This window comes from Pseudophryne corroboree, chromosome 7, assembly GCF_028390025.1.
Source record: "Pseudophryne corroboree isolate aPseCor3 chromosome 7, aPseCor3.hap2, whole genome shotgun sequence".
In the NCBI taxonomy this organism is placed as follows: domain Eukaryota; kingdom Metazoa; phylum Chordata; class Amphibia; order Anura; family Myobatrachidae; genus Pseudophryne; species Pseudophryne corroboree.
The window spans coordinates 154,277,362-154,297,401 of NC_086450.1; the positions used below are offsets into that span (position 1 = coordinate 154,277,362).

General features: G+C 40.9%; 1 protein-coding gene across 1 annotated transcript in view; it reads right to left on the bottom strand.

Annotated features, from left to right (window-relative positions):
* Positions 1-20,040, bottom strand: part of LRP1B (LDL receptor related protein 1B) — a 1,835,733-nt gene that overhangs the window by 557,494 nt on the left and 1,258,199 nt on the right. Inside the window, exons 36-40 of the mRNA XM_063932605.1 lie at positions 6,771-6,905; positions 5,030-5,159; positions 2,583-2,709; positions 2,310-2,461; positions 1,897-2,021 (exon numbers count right to left, since the gene is read on the bottom strand). Coding sequence (XP_063788675.1) covers positions 1,897-2,021; positions 2,310-2,461; positions 2,583-2,709; positions 5,030-5,159; positions 6,771-6,905 — 669 coding nt within the window. The remainder of the gene's footprint in view (positions 1-1,896; positions 2,022-2,309; positions 2,462-2,582; positions 2,710-5,029; positions 5,160-6,770; positions 6,906-20,040) is intronic.

The window sequence follows — 20,040 nt, forward strand, 5'->3', positions numbered from 1 at the left end:
TTTGTTCCGCAGATTTGGTTTTGTTTTTTTTTGCATTTTGTATAAGACAAACGGACAGCAAGAAACTAACAACAGAAAGGAAATATGCTATCCCAGAATAAACATCTATAGAGTATATTGACTGTTTTTGACAAGCATCTTCTAAATCTACAAGCATCTTCCTAAATCAAATGAAACTTTCTCTAATTAACAACAAATTCATTGATGCTAATTAGTAAAGAAGCCTATAGGATTTAACAAATATTGTAGTAAAGCCACTTAAACTCATTTGACTCTCCTGGTTATAGAACATTGGGGCAGATGTATTAACCTGGAGAGGGCATAAGGAAGTGGTAAACCAGTGATATGTGCAAGGTGACAAAGGCACCAGCCAAGCAGCTCCAATATGTAAATTAACAGTTAGGATCTGATTGGCTGCTGCCCTTATCACCTTGCACATATCACTGGTTTATCACTTCCTTATGCCCTCTCCAGGTTAATACATCTGCCCCATTTTCCTTTTTATGTTGCAATAAATATACTTTAGTTTGAATCTGATACTTCAGACAGGAAATTTAAGGGCTCTTTTCATTAAGCACTGCACCTTGCCAGTGTTAACTTTGTATCCAAGTGGATGCTAAAACACCGTAGCGATTCAAGATTGCTCTGGTTCGGCAACAGCTGATCCGAAGAACCAATGTCTCTGCAAACCCTATCACAGCTACTTCTGTAGTAGTGAAACTTTGCATTGCCGAGTATAGTTAACAGTGCTAGAGCGTTCAGTTCACGTATGCACACAAAGAACCTGGTGTCCAGCAAGAGAAAGCGTACAGGGGAGGAATGATCCGAAATCTGAACTCAGTTCCATTTTCGAATGGGCAAGGAAAGTGCTAATCAACAATATCAAGGTTTTTTTCACATCATATTGGAAATGGGGAGAGATCAGTTGAGTAGGGTACACTGGCGCTGTTGGTACAATTCCAAACAGAACCTTATCTGTGCAGAGTTTTCATGGTTTCTTCATACTAGTACTTCTATTTGATGAACAATTAGGACATATTTATCGTTTTTGGGAATCTTTATTGAGCCTGCTTATTTGGTATATATACACTAATATACTTTTGACTCTGGAGATCTCTCTTGAATCATATATGTGGTTTTATTATTAATTGTATGCTTATTTCATGTTTACACAATGAAATAATATATATTGTATGTCTATGTAAATTGATTGTGTTCTTTCTTAAGTTTTTAATGTTTCTATTGTTGTGGTGTGGAATATTGCAGAAGTACTGAGTAGGAGAAGCGGGATCAGTACAAGATCCCGGTGGTCAGGAGACAGACACCGGGAGCCCGACAGCCGGGATCCCGCCGGTGAGTGCAGCGTGTCCCCTCGCGGGCTCGCTGTGCTCGCCAGGCTTCGGGCTTGGTGGTGACCGAAGGGTGGTGGCGTGGACCACCACCCAAGAAGGGTAACCAGCTGGCGGTTAGGACTCTGACCACCGGTATTTCAGCTGGTGTCGGGATTCCGGCATCGGTCTCCTGACCGACGGGATCCGGACAGGCGGTCAATTGACTGACTCACGGAGAAGCATCACATTTAAATCCAAGGATCATTAGGTATATTTTGATAATAGCATTTTTTGTGCCTGAATATTATTAAATTTGATGCTTATTGCACAGTTACCCATACAACACCTGGTGGCCCTCAGCAGATCCCATCTTTTGCAGATAGACTGAACACTGCTTTCTCTAATTGCACATGATTTCTCTGCTTTAATTACTCTCAATGTATTTTGCATGTTATTAGTCCTGTACTATGTGATTGCTAAACATGGCTATGTATTGCACTGTGTCCCTAACACTATTTAGAACTGGCAGCATACACAGTGTAACTGATCATTTACAGCATCAAACCTTTTTCTCTGGCTCGGTTAAAGACTTTTACATCCTTTAGGTTAATTCCGAGCCCAGTTCTCATGGTAACCGCATCTGTAGCATCATTCTTGTGGCCCCTTCTGATAGAGCCATTGGAGTGTGCTCTGCCAAAGAAAAGATCACAGATCAACAATCCTCAGATAATTAAAATCAAACAAGTCATTAAAATGCAACAGACAGCTGGTCTAACAGGAGGCATAGAAACCTACTTGTGTCTGTGACATTGATATGGTTTAGCTTTGAATATCGAGAGTGCCTATTCTGTGGAAATTACATGGCTCTGTGAGATCCTTATTGTGACCTTGCTATGGAATGGCTAATCCTACAAGGGTGAAGCAGCTGCTGCTGAAATAACATTTTCAGACTCAAATACTTATGGAAAAATAAATTACCTGTCAGACCAGTAAATGTAAGCCCCGAAGACGACGACTGAAAACATATCCACATTGCTCCCTGACAGCACAATCTCCCGATTCCGTCCACTTTCAAGGTCGATCCTTTCTATCTTGTCCGTACGGGCATCACACCAGTATAATTTGTTTTCCTAAAGATCAGTTGCAAAGTAAACTTTAGATGTACTTTATTAAGAGAATAATGGAAAGGTGAATAGAAGGTGTGTGGCTGTTACTATCAAAAGCTCAATACAAAACACAAGGGAAACAGACCTCATAGTCCACCGAGATTCCATTTGGCCAGGCAATTCCCGTGTTCACCAGTACAGTTCTTTCTGACCCATCCAGGCGGGCTCTAGTTATGCATGGAGTTTGCCCCCACTCAGTCCAGAAAAGGTAACTGATATAGACATGTAGGGAAAAAAAGGCAGCAAACACATAAAATATTATATAAAACCAATTAAAGTGTTAATAAATAGTGTTTTATGAATTGATATTTAGAGAAAACAAAACATTTTGTAAAATTTTGACAGATATGCTCTGTTCAGTTACACTGAGATAAGCACATTTCACCTTAAAACTGTTAATTTTTTGGGACAACATTTATATCTGGAATTACGTTTTTAATGCCTGAGTTATACACAATCAGCTATACACACTATACATGCAAGGAGAACATTTACAGTTTATGTCAGCCATTACTGCGGTCCTTAGAAGATTATTTGACTCATGCATTTTTAAATACATTAGACTATATGGCTGCAGCTCTGAGCGCTATCTGAACAGTCCGAGATAGGGCTGGTCATCAACCATCAATGGTTTGCCACCGATAGTCACTGATATTGGCATTAATGGCGGAGGTCAGATGTTTTTCTGACACCAATGGCAGAGATGCAGCAATGTTTTTTTAATCACTGCACAATGCTCATCTCCACCCCTGACAGCCTGCTTAGCCCCACTTCCTTTACCGATTGGCCCCCTACATTCCTGTGACCCACAATAATGATGTCATTTGATGGTTCAAGTCATTGATGGTTTTCCATTGACAGTATCTTGCCATCAATGTAAAGCACCAGCGGTACTATCAATGGAGACCATCGATGGATATTTTTTGGATGGCCACCCTATTCCAAGGTGATGTCTAATAGAATGCCCCAAAATGCCATCTTCAGAGGTATGTTTTCATATTTTCTCACTTCCTTTCTTATTGTAGGAACCAAGAACAGTCTGTGATAAGGTACACAAAAATACAAATGTGTCAACAAGGAAGATACAATGGTAGATGTGAGGGAAATATTGGGTTGTAAAAGGGAGAGGTATGAGTGGGCAGTGAGAGAGACAATATTGTGGCACTCATAGATATATGGAGGGACAGTGAGAGATACAGTGGTGGCAATGACAGAGATATGAGTGGACAGTGAGAGAGACAAAAGTACTGCAATCAGACCTACTGTATATGAAGGTACAATGTGGCCTACTTGTACTTATTAGTTGGCCTAGAAACATTTATAGTCAGTACCAATGAATTAGACAAAATTAACACACTGAGCCTGAGCCAATTCCAGTTTAGAATGAGAGAGAATTGTTCTAAAATGTAATATTGAGGTTCATTTCTCTTGGAAATGGAAAAATGGCATGCTTTGAACATTTGTTATTATCATTATCTTTTATGTATCAACTGCTGATCTTTTACATAGCACTGCACTTTAATTGATCATGACAAAAATTAGTCATGCTATAAATAGCACTATGGCACTGCTCAAATGAGGTTATACAGTTCAATATTACGGGCATTGTGGCGTATTTATAAAAGCCTGTACTGGGCTAAATTACCTGTTGCTTGTCATGTTATGGCACAGGTGTCGTTATGCAGCACGGCATCAAAACATATATTTTTTTTTTAAATATAACTGCTGTGTATATTTTCTGGTTTGGAAAGAAAAACCATATGTACTTTGTTAGTTAGGCCCAGATATCAGGGAGTTGCAACGCTCGCCCTGCAGTAATAGTGCTGGACAAGTGTTGATAAAGGCCCGAGGAGGCAACCCAAGCTTTATGGGATATACTTATTAAAATCTCTCTGAAAGCAGTAAAAATAACAAAAAAAGCGTGTATTTATCAAGAAAAAATCACAACGGCAGATGAGCAATGTTCAGTTCCAATGATGCCACAGGCCAGCAGAGGTAAGAGTAGTCATACCACTTGCCAAGTTAGGTGCTAGGAAGTGCATGCATGAGTCAGGGTATTCACTTTCGGATTCAGATTCAACAAAAAAATGTAAAAAATAAAAATTGTGAAGCCAAAATAAAAAAATCAACTATTAGAGGAAAAATGCTTTCTTTTAATAACAAAGCATTGTCTCACGTGAGATTTGATAAATCTCACGTAAATTTGGTAAAATTTGGTAAAATTTTGTCTAATTGCAAATCAGATTTAATCAAATTTTTAACTTATTATTGAATACTATTAATGCATGAAAAAAGTTGCATGTGAAGAGGCTGGTTAGGCTTGTACCAACATTCTCTAATGCACTTAGTGGTCTGCACAGGATTTGGATGAGTATTAGCTCATTTTGAAAATCAGTGTTGATATTAGTACGTGAAATAACATAATAAATGTAGCTATATACAATTTTTATGTTTAAACAAGCATTATTTATTTTGTTTTTAGTATTTAAGTAATAGCATAAAAAAAATGTATAACTGTAAGAATATACTGACCCTTTCTCGGGATGTATGGCGACAGCTCTGGGTTGGTCTATGCCTCGAGATATGACTACATATCGGAAGGAGCCGTTGAGTCTTGCCACTTCAATCAGATTAAAACCATGGTCTGCCCAATAGATATTACCTATGTGCAAACATCAAGAATACATATCAATATGACATTAAACAATAAAATGCACTAGTAATTAAATGCTTGAATATGAAAACAGTAAGGTTAACGGAACAATGTGTGAAGTGAGCAACATACTGCCCATGCAACTCTGCAGCCCTAGACTCCAGCCCATATTGCCTTTCACAGCCTACTGATACAGTATGTTATCACAGATAAGTGTCTCTGTATTTGATGAAATATGGTATCTAGCTTATTACTGAGATTAAGTGTAATGGGCCTAATTCAGACCTGATCGCAGCAGCAAATTTGTTAGCTAATGGGCAAAATCATGCTTACTGCAGGTAGGGCAGATATAAGAGAGAGTTAGATTTGGGTGGGTTATATTGTTTCTGTGCAGGGTAAATACTGGCTGCTTTATTTTTACACTGCAATTTAGATTTCAGTTTGAACACAGCCCACCCAAAATCTAACTCGCTCTGCACATGTTATATCTGCCCACCCCCCGCAGTGCACATGGTTTTGCCCATTAGCTAACAAATTTGCTGCTGCGATCAGGTCTGAATTAGGCCCAATGTGTTGCCCTTTTGAAGGCTAGAAGGCAGCATACGCAGTCCCTGAAGTGCATCAGGTTTCCTATCACTACTCCACAACTGCATTGAGGCAGGAAAATATCCTATAAAAGCAAGTGCTACAATTTTAATAACAAAAATTGCAAAATCTTGATGGATAGATGCAGCGGCTTTGCTAAACCTTGCAAATATTATTTGCTGACAATTCTATAACAAAGTTTTGATGACTAATATAATTTTGTATTGATGCAGTATTTATGTAATTTGAAAGCAAAAAAACAGAGAACACGGTGGCACTTAGAGGAAAAGGATGACCGGGACTGATCATGACCGTATGTTGACTGAAACCAAATGCTATTCTATATATAGTATTTATTAATAGTTGTTTATATAGCACCGTTGGAGTTTGCCATATATACACATATTCAACTTTTTCTACTGACTCTCAAAGAATTTACCGACCATGGGATAAAGTACACAAATGTTGACTGCTAGACAAAGGTCCAGAATTTAATCATGTTTTATATATATATATATATATATATTATGATCTTAACATTATAAAAACGTTAATTTGCCCACAAATATGGGGGCTAAATCACAGAAATGGAATCTTAAAAATGGTCAAAATCTGGAAAACTCAAATGAGAAATGCTGCTGAAACGAATCTCTGTGCAGAGTTTCATTTCTCATATCTAGAGAATAAAGGTTTATACCACATTCTGAAACTTCATAACTTCAGGCATGTAGCATCTAAAATGTATTTCTGCCTGAACTGCTCTCTAAAGAATAATACCAAGTTATTACTACTAAATCTTCTTCAGCATTAAAATCACATATCTAGAGGCCCCGAAATGTCAGGGAGAGCCTCCCTGCCAGAGAAATTGATTCTGTACACTTGTGTGCCTAGATGCACAAATATGTCATTATTGGTTAAAAAAATAAATAAATATAAAACAACATAAAAGGCATTTTAAAGATCATGGCCTGCAACATGTACAAACACTTTAGAACAAGCCCAATGACAGTTACAAGAAAAACATAAGGCAGCTACCGGCTATCCAGTCAATCGCTATTCCTTCCACTCTCCCAAGACCATTTGTAATAATTTCCTCTCGCCAAGTCTGGTCTCGTTTAGAGCGGCTGATTTTGTTGAATCCCATGTCAGTCCAATATATTGTGTCATTTCCTGAAAAGATAAATTAACCACCTGTAAGTTGGAGGACAGTGGAAATGTTCATGAAAGGGAAAAAAAGAGTAAAGTAACAGATGCAAAGATATGGATAGATAGTAAATTTTTTTAAGAAACATACAGTACATAACATTGCTACAATGTCCAAGCAGGCACATGGTCTACAGCCCAGGAATACCTGGAATTTCGGGGGTTTGCCTGAAAAAGGGTTTTTCCTTCATTTGACTAAAATTGACCAATGTACACTTAACAACAGTACAATTTTTCTGGAAAAGTTAGGTTCAAGAATTATGGGTCTGGGGGTGGAGCTATTAAAAAAAGTGAAAGAAAGAAAGAAGGAAAGAAAGAAAGAAAGAAAGAAAGAAAGAAAGAAAGAAAGAAAGATGAGGGAGTGGCCTGTCAGCCTAAACAGCAGGACGTGTTTTGGTGGGCCCCTGCAAATCCTACCTGTATATGGGATTTTTTGCCCCATTCCTGCCAGGTTGTGCCTATATATCACCCTGATTGCATCTGGAGAACCCCCTGCACACAACGGGTCTTCCCCTGTCCCGCCTGAGGTACCCCAACGTGGCCCGTCCATTGCGGCCTACTCAACCTCTGAAGCTGGGGACTGGAGTACGTGCGGTGGCCGGCCGGGAGAACCGGGGACGCCAAGTTGCCCGCACTCCCGACTTGGAGATCACAGTTAGCCGGCCCACACCCCCTCGATGAGTTATACCTGACCCTGGACGGAGGGAGCCGGAGGGCGCGAAGCAGCAGCGGAGAAAGGCGCTGCCTGAGTCCCGTGTAGCGGCGCTCAGGTGAGTGGACAGCGCAACTTCCAGCCGGCGCTTCCCAGCGGCTGGGTGCCTTCCGCCCCTACACGGAGGGAAACCACTATACCTCCGCCCTGTGGCCTCACTCTCCCCAGTGCTCTGGACCCTGCACCGACACTTAGGCCAGCAGAACTCATCAGCAGAGGAGAAACAGTATACCCAGGAAGAGAAGTGAGAGGGGGCTGTAATTGCGGGCATTTACTTCTACTCCAACTGGGCCCTTTCCCCCCCCCCCCTCCCACAGTACTCACTGCTCTACATCTCCAGCAGTTCATATTTCTGTCCGGCAAGGGATGGATAGCGGTATATTCAGGGGTGTACGTTTCCACAAAGGTCTTCGCTGCCACCTGGTGGATGCTTCTGATAATATCAGGGGATTTTACTTCAACTGCACCATTATCTATACTATCCGTTGTGCATGAGGGAATCTCCATCTCTGCAGCTGCTGAGTTTGTGACCTTGAAAATTTCCTGCTGAATCCACCGGCTGCTAATTGTGATGTATGCAGGCTTCACCATGCAGGTGATCCGTCAATGTCATATGTGAACACTCATTACGCCCCTTCCGCTCCGACATCATATAGACAGTAACTTTCTGATGTGACGTCTATTGCCTATCCCCGTAATTGCCCATGTGTGCTTGAATACTACATAGTCTACCAGTGTGATTTGTTATACACATACACTACCAGTGATAATGCTGCCCAAACGACAGAAGGATCCGGCCGGAATCCCTCACGTTAATTTCTTTAAACCGCACTCTCCTCCATGTACGAATAAGAACACTTCCTCTACCGACAAAACCCACAAGCTGTCTGCTTTGAGCTCTCCCTTTGAGCACTCTCCTTTGACTCCGACCACTCAGGGTGGTCTGGCAGATGATGCCCCGCTAACGATTGGATCAATGAAACAGCTGTTAGCCTCCTTTAAAGTGGATATCTCAGCGGACTTCAGATCAGCGTTGCAGGTTTGCCAACATTCCATAGATGAAGTGGGTCAACGCACTGACCGGTTGGAAACCAAATTGGAAGAAGTGGTTGCATCCCACAACAGGCTTATTACCCTCCATGATGACATGCAGTCAGAAATCACTGAACTCTGTGCTAATATTGGAGACCTTGAGGATAGATCGCGCAGGAACAATATCAAAATATGGGGTATCCAGGAATCTGTTTCAGCGACTGACCTGCTTGAATTCGTCACAGACATATTCACTAAGTTGCTCCCGACGGTTACGATAACAGACTTTCTATTGGATCGGATTCATTGTCTCCCTAAATCCAAAAATGCCCCAAAAGATGCCCCTAGGGACACCATAATGCGATTTCACTATTACCATATCAAGGAGATGGTACTCCATGCAGCTCGCCCGTCAGACTCCTCCGAAGACATCCTGGGTGATCTCCAGATATTCAGTGATTTATCCGCTGTCACGTTGGCATCTCGTTGTTCCTTTTACCTGGTGACCAAGGCTTTGAGGAAGGCTAACATCCCTTATTACTGGGGATTCCCAACTAAAATAATCATTAGGAAGAATGGGACCACGCCAGCTCCCAACTTCTCCGTTCCTGGAATTTGGAGGACGATTCTTTTGTAAAGGCCACAGATCATAAAATCTCTCCCGATTAGGCTACTAAGACTCATCCCCCATGATGGTAGAATACGACATGTATATTAGTGACGTTGTAGCTCAACCCTGATGTCCATTACGGTCGTATGTTTTACGACTTTTCTTCATATACTGCACATTCTACTCGCATATATTTTCTACATATGTTATGTGTTTATTTTATTCTCAATATGCTGATAGATGTGTGATCGCCCACATAGATGATTTACCTATCTCTACCTACTAGGTGTGTGTTCACTGGTGTTTCCTATGTTTTTTTCTTTCTTATTTTTTTGGAGTGTTCTATATTACTGTTTACTCTATTGTTGTTTATATCAGACCCGCGGTCTAGGTTGTATTGTCCAATTAATCTAAAATCAGACCGACAGGTGCGGGCGCTATAGTTATTGCCTGATTTGGACCGTGGAGTCTTTTTGATGTTGGAGTGTAAGGGGTGGCTATTCTGGCCATAACCTTCTATGTGCCGCTATGTTCGGCAGCCCCAAGTTGCGCCCGCGAGGCGCTCGACCTATTTTTTCCTTCCTTTTTCTTTTGTTTTTGCTATTTTCTGTCCCCTTATGTTCCCTCCCCCTCACATTGCAAAGTGTTTAGCAAATGCTTACCAATAGACGTGTTCTCAAGTCCACATCTTCAAATCAGTCCTATATTCCAGCTTTCTTTCCTCTACCCACAAAATGGTTAATGTAATATCCCTTAATGTTAAAGGCATTAAATCCCCAAATAAACAGAGGCTTGCTTTATGTCATTTTGCCACACTTAAGGCACAAGTGATTGCTTTGCAGGAAACTCACTTTATGGCATCCTCCCCCCTCGGTTTTCGAACCACAACTTCCCAAGCTGTTACACATCTAATGGGCCTAAGAAAAAGGCTGCAGTGGCACTTTTATTCTCCTGCTAGCGCTCTTTTGTGTTGGATAAAAAATTCACTGATGCTGATGGCCGCTACCTGATTCTTACTGGGACGTTGAATGACAAACCGGTAACATTGGTGGTGGTTTATGTCCCTAATGTCAAACAAACCACGTTTATTAGGAAATTCTGTTCTACCCTCCAATCCTGCCTCAGTGGAGCATTATTATTAGTGGGAGATTTCAATTTGGTCCTAGACCCACATTTAGATAAGTCATCTACCCGACAACCCCTACGAACCCTTCCGACTCGGGATCATTCCCAAACATTTAGACGCATATTACATGAGTATGGACTGTATGACGTTTGGAGGGCACGGAATCTTAACTGTAGAGATTACACCTTCTAATCCCAAGTTCACGGATCATTCTCCAGGATCGACTTGGCGTTGTCAGACAAATGGATTTTACAACAAATAAAGCGGGCCGATATATTGCCAATCCCCTGGTCGGATCATTCAGCTTTAAAACTACGCTGGGATTTGACTTCCCCTCAGACTTCCCCTCGACCGTGGCGCCTTGGCGAGTACCTTCTCATGGATAAAGAAGCCAAATCATGTATCTCTCAAGACTTATCCTCCTACCTAGAATGTAATGATCCAGCTGACACATCTGTGTTTAACGACTGGTGTGCACTAAAAGCGGTGGTTAGGGGCTCAGTTATCCAAGCGGCAGCTCAACACCGAAAGCTTTTACGAAAGCAACAAGTTGACGTAGAAGTGCGCTTAGCAGACCTGGAACTTAGACTCAAATCCTCCCCCGATAATAAATCACTCTATCGGGAGCTACTCCGCGTTAGGGAGGAATGAAATAACCTAACCCTAAAAGAGGTACATAAGAACCTCTTTAAGCTGAAACAAAAATTCTATACCCACGGGGTTAGGGCGGGATGAATGTTAGCCAGGAAGCGGAGAGGCAAAATGGCAACTGAGAGAGTCAAGGAGGTTTTTAATGCTAAAGGCCTGAAAGTCTCTGACCCTTCGGACATAGCCAATGCCTTCGCAGAGTACTATTCTGCCCTGTATAATCTCCGCTCGGACCCCTCTACCCCGCAACTAACTACTATAGAGATTGATGCTTTTTTGAGTAAACTAAATTTGCCCAGCTTAGATCCCCATTACCTTCAAGTGTTGTAATGCCCCTGGACCTTGGAGGAGATTAGTCGAGTAATTGATGGCCTCCCGTCAGACAAAGCCCCTGGCCCAGATGGCTTCACGAACGGGTTCTTTAAATGTTTTAGAGATACCCTGGTTCCAGTCTTGAGGACAGTTTTTGATGAGGCTATGACAACGGGCTCATTTCCATCGGAAGTGTTGGAAGCCAGAATAGTAGCTTTCCTCAAACCTGGTAAGAATCCAGTTATGCTATCTAACTACCGCCCTATAGCTCTCTTAAATTCTGACGTTAAAATTTATGCAAAATTAATTGCTAATAGATTAAATCCGCTATTGCCATCCCTAGTTAACCAAGACCAAGTGGGCTTTGTTCAGAATCGCCAAGCTCCCGACAACACCAGGAGGATTATAGATCTGTTGGACGCCTTCTCAGAGTTGGTGGATCCTCTTTTGTTGCTTTCCTTGGATGCGGAGAAGGCATTCGACAGATTACATTGGGGCTATCTGAAAGCAGTTTTGATAAAATTTGGTATTTCTGGTAGGGCCCTATCCTCAATTACTGCACTCTACTCTGTCCCTTCAGCTAGAGTATTTGTAAATGGTATGCTCTCTCCCATATTTACAATTTCTAATGGTACTCACAAGAGTTGCCCGCTTTCCCCTTTAGTTTTTGTATTGGCCATAGAACCATTGGCAGAGGCTATCCGCATTGATCCCAGGGTGAGAGGTCCGGCTTTGTCTGGTCATGTGTACAAGATATGCCTCTTTGCAGATGATGTCCTCCTCACCATTACCAAACCTCACGATTCTCTCCGGGCCCTCCATGACGTACTGCAGGCCTACTCTCTAGTTTCTTATTACAAACTAAATGCGTCAAAAACAGAAGCGCTCCCGATTAAATTCTCCGCTGCCCTTCTCGATCAATTGAAATCTCAATATACTTATGCCTGGCAAGTGGATTGCCTGAACTACTTAGGCATCCGTATTTCCCCTAAAGTTTCAGATCTTATTGGATGTAATTACCCCCCCCCTTTTAACTAAACTAACAATGTTGACGAAAGACTGGATGTTATATAATATATCGTGGTTGGGTCGCATAGCAGCTTTGAAGATGGTCCTGCTCCCCAAACTGCTTTATCTATTTAGGACTATCCCCATCCTATTATCTAATGCCTTATTAAACAAATTTAACTCCGTACTAACCCGATATGTGTGGAGAGGCAAAAAACCAAGACTAGCTCATAAAATGTAATCCTTACCAAAATCGAGTGGTGGTTTAGCTTTTCCCGATTTACATTTGTACCAGATAGCGTGTATTTTGGCCCCATTAGGAGCGTGGTATGAGATGGATGCTCGTAGAATATGGGTCTCCTTGGAAAGGGGCTCTTATCACCTCTCCCTTTATCTAGTGTCTTAGGAATGCCCACTATTGAGAGGTTGAATCTATTTTCGAGATCAGCTGTGGTGCAATCCACACGTAAATCTTGGCTATCTTTGGTAGGGATGTTACCGGAAATCTCTCTCCCCCCCGCTAGACTTCCCACTGGATGGAGTGGCGGGTCTAGTTCCGGATTTATCATTTCACTTATGGGATTCCCAGGGGCTTAGGACTCTTCAAGATGTGATGGAAGGGGGTACTTTAATATACTATGCCCAACTACAATCTAAATTTTCCCTCCCCAAGGGTGATTTCTATAAATATCTTCAGCTCAGACACTGGTTGCAAAGTGTACCCATGCCACATGGCAGATTACTACCGATTCCCAAATATGTTCACTCCCTGATTGTGAGAACCGACCGCAAAGATACAGTCTCCAGATGGAATGCCCTTCTCAACTGCCCCCCCTCCCAGACTAAACTTAAGTCTCAGGTGAAGTGGGAATCCGACCTAAATAGTGTCCTGACAGAGGATGAATGGCATCTGATATTTGACTCCTGTTTTCATTTGTCTAACTGTGTATCACACATAGAACAGTTTTATAAATTAATACATCGCCAATACTTCACACCAGCCCTCCTCCATTCCATATGGCCAAATACCTCTAATGATTGCTGGCGCTTCTGTGGTAATGTTGGGATGCTCATGCACGTGTTTTGGTTATGCCCTTCGGTTTCGGCTCTTTGGTATCATGTTTTTGATCTCATCTCTAAGATTGTGGGCTTTCCAATATCTCCCCAACCTACATTAGCCCTACTGCACCTCTTTCCCAGGTATGTCCCCCCTCACACTAGATATGTCATAGGCCACATTTTATCCACCACAAAGTCACTATTGGCACGCAATTGGCAATCCCCGGTGATACCTACGGTCTCTGCTATTGAAGCCGCTGTTCAGTCTCAATTTGAGTTTGCGATGGCGGGCGTAACTCTTACGTCAGGAAATGCCAAGCAAACCACAAAATGGGTGGCGTGGTGTGACTATAGTGTCGAAGTCAAAAATATTACATAAAAAGAACATACAAACTACACACATTATCAGTCGCTATACTTGCAAATACACGCAGCGAGCACAGCAATATATGGTAACACACGCATTTACACGGACATGCCACAGAGATGGATTTGACACTTATTTCATACAGTACATAATTATAATAATGTCAAGCGCCAGACATCATTATGATTTAAAATTATATAATGAAGTAATGTCATGTATGTGTATTATTTGAACGAAGCAAGATACACCTGTCATATTTGGTATTTAAGCAACCAGATTAATGTGTAGATTCATTTGATACTTGTTATTAAGTTGTAGGACATTGCAACAAATAGTTATGATTAAATGTATGTAAGCTAAAATCACTCTTATTAGTACAATGGACAGGAAACTCATGCCAGTCCCCTCAGATGTCCCCAAGGCTGAACCTGTTCAGCATATGAACAAACCAGTGACTCATCATGAATGAGAAAGTTCCCTCCCCAAAAACTAGGTAACACACTGCTGATCACACAGGAGGCAGTTGCTATTTTGTCTCAGAGGATGATGGAGTTGCTTCTAGACCAGTTCCTGCATGATTTTACAGAGAGAGAGAGAGAAAGTGATATGGAGAGACGAATTTATATGAGAAAGATAATGGTATTGTATGCTGGCCGGTAACTGTATGTAACTGTATGTATTAACTGCTCACTGTATGAGTTGTAACCATGTAACTATAGGTATACTGTACATTGTAATATATTGGATCCATATCCTTTTAATAAGAAATATATACATCAATGAGCTTTGGAACTCAGATAATGTGTGGGTGTATTGTTTTCTCTTATGGGATGCAGTGTTTTGTTATGTAAAGCGCACATTCATGGCACATGGTAATAAGAGGTGCAGGCGTTTACAATATACATTAGAGTGGGCATTTTAAATATTTGTTAGAAAGCAATTTGGTATTAACAATAGGAAGACACACCCCCTTGAACCACTTAGCCTGCCTCAATAGTCTACTTCCAATCTGGAAGTTGCAAGTCTCTGGTCATACAGTCCTTGTTTATAGTAAAATTACGCTTCATAGAGGTCCCCTAGAATATTTGATTCGCCAATTTGGGGACAGTTAATCTTTGTTTCTCCCAGATAAGGGATCTCCTTTAGGAGATGATATCCATTGTTTATTGTACTCAATTGCCCCTTGTGGTGTAGACTGACACAAAGTATCAAATTATTGCTAAGAACTCTACTCGTCTGTATTGTCATGATGAAATGTCTGCTCCCTCTCCCCTCCCTTTTTTTCTTTCTGTAATCCTCCCCCCCCCCATTTTATTTGAAAACGAATAAAAAATTGAATCTTGAAAAAAAAGAAAGAAAGAGAAAAAGGATAGATAGATAGATAGATAGATAGATAGACAGACAGACAGACAGACAGACAGAAAAGAAGGCACTAAAAATGGACTTTAAAATAAAACTTATCTTATGGAATATACATTTTGGCCCAGGAGAGGTTCAGGAGCCCATTTCCTGATTATATCATACTTAATGAGAGGTTCAGGAACTGAGTTCCTGCTGGATCCTGCTGAAAAATAGCACTGCTTAACAATATTAATTTCACATATAAATCATACTTGCCTACCCTCCTGGAAGCTGTGGGAGGCTAACAGTTTTTGGGGTAGTCCCCCGCAGCCCCGGATGAGTAGACAACTTTCCTGCATCCTGCCTACTTCACAATGAAGCATGCAAGATGATGTAAAAATCATCAGCAATCGCGGGGCTAAAGAAAGGTGGCTGGGGTAAATGACTGAAATTAGCCATTCAGATCCACCGCTCACCATTGACCCACGAATCGCGGGTATTTCCCTGAATTGGGAATGGGCCTTAAGGTCCATCCCTCTTCGTGGACCCGTGAATCGCAGGTGTTTCCAAGAGTTGGAGGTGGGACCTTATGACAAGACCGGTTGCCCCTCTGAAGTGACATGCAGTGTATCCTCTCTGGGCTTCTTCCGAGAAGGAGGCAGAATAAGTAGGTAAGTATAATATAAACGAGTTATGTTGGTTATGGTTATGTGTCATCACGGTCTATGAATAAATATATAGGATTAGACTTCTTTTCATTGAGAGAAAATGCTGGCTGTTATTTACATGTAGAGAACAAATACTGGACAGCTTTATTTTTACACTGATATTTAGAAATAAGCTAGAACTCTTCCCAACTGTAAATCTCTCTGTACATTTAAATCTGTCTTACCTGCATTGCAACATGGTTTTGCCATGGAACAAACTAACTTTTTATTCCCACAGTTAGATATATAAACTCCCTAATACTTGAAGACTGACATTTAGGCCTCCTTTAATTAATTAATAAATAAATAAATAAATATTTAATAATTAAAAATTGGTGGAGCTTCAATTTTCTGGGTCAGAACAATAATGACAGTACCTAACACAACATCAATTGTGGGAGTGAATACATCCAACTAATCTAAAATATATTATTCACACATAAGCATACTTTAATCTGTGAACGACAAATAACAGAACAAGAGCACAAAGAAAATCACAATAGGGAGCAAATATCCAGAAGAATAGATGAATTATGCAATCTGTCTACCCCTAGTAACACTTACTAAACTCTGTCTCTCATACACAATAGGCTCCCTAGTCACTAAGAAAAAGAAGCATGACCACCTCTACAGTAAGTGTCAATCACTTGTTTATTAAAGGCGGGGCAACTCATCTCAACCCTGGAATTTAAATTGGTCTCAGGCTTACAATTCAGTCTTATTTCTCATGTATCATTGCTCCAATCTTCTTCTCTTTTTTGGTATAGCTGAGGTTTACAGTGAGCTGTTATTTAGAAACAGTGATGTTTTTCTTAATATTGGTGTTTATGATGCTCTGTAGTGTTGTGTGGATTAGATTTTCTGTTCAATTCTTTCCAAGCACTGGGTGAAGTATGATCCTATCAATAAAGTATTAGGTTTGCTCCCCACAGTGACTGTAGGAGGATGATTCACTCAGGGATCATGTCTGTGCATCTTGTGTAGCAGCTCTTCTGATAGGGGTATTGAAGGAATTTAATGCTCCTTAAATAATGTGTATGTTAACATTTAAAACACTTTAACCTTAAATTATGTGTGCGTATATATATATATATATATATATACACATATATATATATATATATATATATATATATACACACACACACACACACACACACACACACACACACATATATATATATATAATAATGGCACTCCCATTCCTGTATGATATCCACCAGGGTGCCTTCTTCCATGCACATATGGGGGGAGGGGGAGAGATGGGTTCTTAATGCTGGGGTAGCACGTCCCCTCCGCTGTAAAAGAACCAGGCAGCACTCCTTGGCTTTTTTCCAAATTGTAAAATAGCTGTATTAGGCAGACATGTGATCAAGGCTGCCGGGCAGTTCAAGGGAAATCTTATGCGACATGAGGGTCCGACATGTCTCTGTAGTGTATGGGGCCCTTAACTTTAATCCAAATCCTTTGTGACAAAGGTACTAATCTAGTAGCTGTTACAATGAGACTGACTTTGCATTAGCTACAATGAGAATGAGATGCAAAATTTAGGAAAAAGGATGACACATCTGTACAAGGAGAAAAATCAAACAATTAAGACAACGGAGTTACAGTTAAAAGCAGTATCACTCAATGTCCCTGTACCCTGGGAGGGCGGACAGAAAGGATCTGAGATGCTGAATAATTGGGAACGCACTGGAGACAAGAATAGTGCAGTGTGAGAATCAAAAATATGAAGGGTCCTGCTCATGAGAGCTTACATGCTAGTGATGAGGAACATTTACTCTGCTCTTTACTGAAAAATGATGAGACAAAGATTAAAATTTGACACAAAACTGTAAGGCTACATTTGGTACATGCAAAAAAGAAAAGGACAAAGGTTGACACAACAACCCCACAACTCTACGTACTGTACATTTGTACAAGAAAAGAAAGAATGCTTGTGCAAGTGGTTCAGGAGGCAGAGGAAACTGGTACTGATGACTCATCATCCAAGTTATTTATGATATTAAAATTAAATCAGGAATACTGAAATGTAATGTGCTGCAAATATTTGTCAGCTGTGCAAAGTGCAAGCCAGCTGTAGTAAGAAACTACTGTACTTGTAGAGTTAAAACAAATGAGGAATGAAGTAGAAAAGAAACAACTACTTACAGATGACACTCAGCAGGAATATAAAAATAAGCATTAAATAAATGTCAGCACCACCAATTACATATGACAAGCAAAATACCCTCTGTTCCGGCCTTATTAAAGAAAAGTGATATTGAAAATGTACTGTAAGTGTAAATTCCAATACACACATTGAAAGCGATAATGTTATACTAGACAGTGCCATGGCTTAAAGTTCTCACACTGTACATAAAGCGTCACATTATGTAAATGGCCAGTCACCGCTGTAGGCAAAAAAAATTGAATATTTGTCAGAGTGGAATAGAACAGCATTGGATAAGTGCGCAGTATGCGCACAAAGGTGAAGTCCAGGTGCCAGGGAACAAAGATCAGACTCAGCCTGGATCCAGCATACAGAAAGGCATCATAATCACCAAAAACACCTGACAAACCGATGGCTACTCAAAGAAAAAAACATGTTTACTGTACATCTAACATTGTTGCCCTTGTGCATATGTATTATTGTGGTAATGTTGCTGCGCCCGATCACAATTGTAGATGTAAAATGTAAGTTCTCAGTCATTATTTCTGAATGTAATAATTCCAGATGAAAATTCCAAACCATTCAGGGCTATGGCTGCCAACCATCACTGTTGGAAGTATTAGGCAGAGGGATGAAGCACAGTAGGATACATCTTGGAGTACTGCCTCTAAATGCGCACTTAGCACAAATGATAGCTTTCAGGTTTGTTCAATCTGAGTCATTTTGGGAAATGATGGCTTGTGCAGAACCAAGATGTCAAGTGACTAGTCGCTATTATTCTTAAACTAAAGCTGTACCTGATTTATATGTCAATATCATTACCAAAATATTGTTATTACTCTCTAATCTGTTCTCAGGCCTCATGCATAAAGTCAAGCACAATATATGCTGTTTCAATGTTCCCTTAAACTTAAAACACAAAGACACACACATATCCAGTACATAATGAAACAAGATATAATTCATTTTAATCTGATTTCTAAAGAAAAACTGCTATAATAAAATTCTCTAAATAAAAACAAAATCTAGATATTGTTAATTTCTAAAAAAAAGTGATTAGGGTGCATTAGAGCAGAAAGCAGTTAAAACAAAAAAATTACAAGAAGAATTTCTTCATTCATATGACTGCCGTTGCGCAGCTGTTGCAACTTTGGGCCTGATTCTGATTTGGGATTAAAGTATAAAATAGCGCAACTAACTAGGGCAGATTTAAAATACAGGTGTGAGAGGGCCATGGCCAAACTCAGATCTAAATTGCAGTGTAAAGCTGGGTTGCACAGTGCGATATGGACGTACATATTGGGGGTAATTCCAAGTTGATCGCAGCAGGAATTCTGTTAGCAATTGGGCAAAACCATGTGCACTGCAGGGGAGGCAGATATAACATGTGCAGAGAGAGTTAGATTTGGGTGGGGTGTGTTCAATCTGCAATCTAATTTGCAGTGTAAAAATAAAGCAGCCAGTATTTACCCTGCACAGAAATAAATTAACCCACCCAAATCTAACTCTCTCTGCAAATGTTATATCTGCCACACCTGCAGTGCACATGGTTTTACCCAACTGCTAAAACATTTCCTGCTGCGATCAACTTGGAATTACCCCCATTGCTCACAACAGTGCATATTGGGCAGTGTGTATGCCCTATACGCAGGCGCACATGGCAGGGGTGGATTGGCCCACTAGGACAGCGGAACACTTCTGGTAATCTGCAGTCTGAGAGCGGCTAGAGTGGTTGTGATGTCACTGTGTCAGCCGGAGCCAAGGAGAGATGGGCATAGCATCACCATGACCTGAGAACCCCCAGCATGCAGTCGCACACAAGTCACACACCGAGGGGGCTGAGCGGGGCCCTCTGTCTCACAGGAGCCACCCCATCCCAATGATTTTGGAGCACCAGAGCATGGAATATGATCGTTCCGTCCTTTATTAACATCACTCGAGTGTGTACCCAGTTTAAGAATAAAGCTGACCAGCATTTGTGAGCTACATGCAAAAGCAGACAGTATTTACCCCACATACAAATAT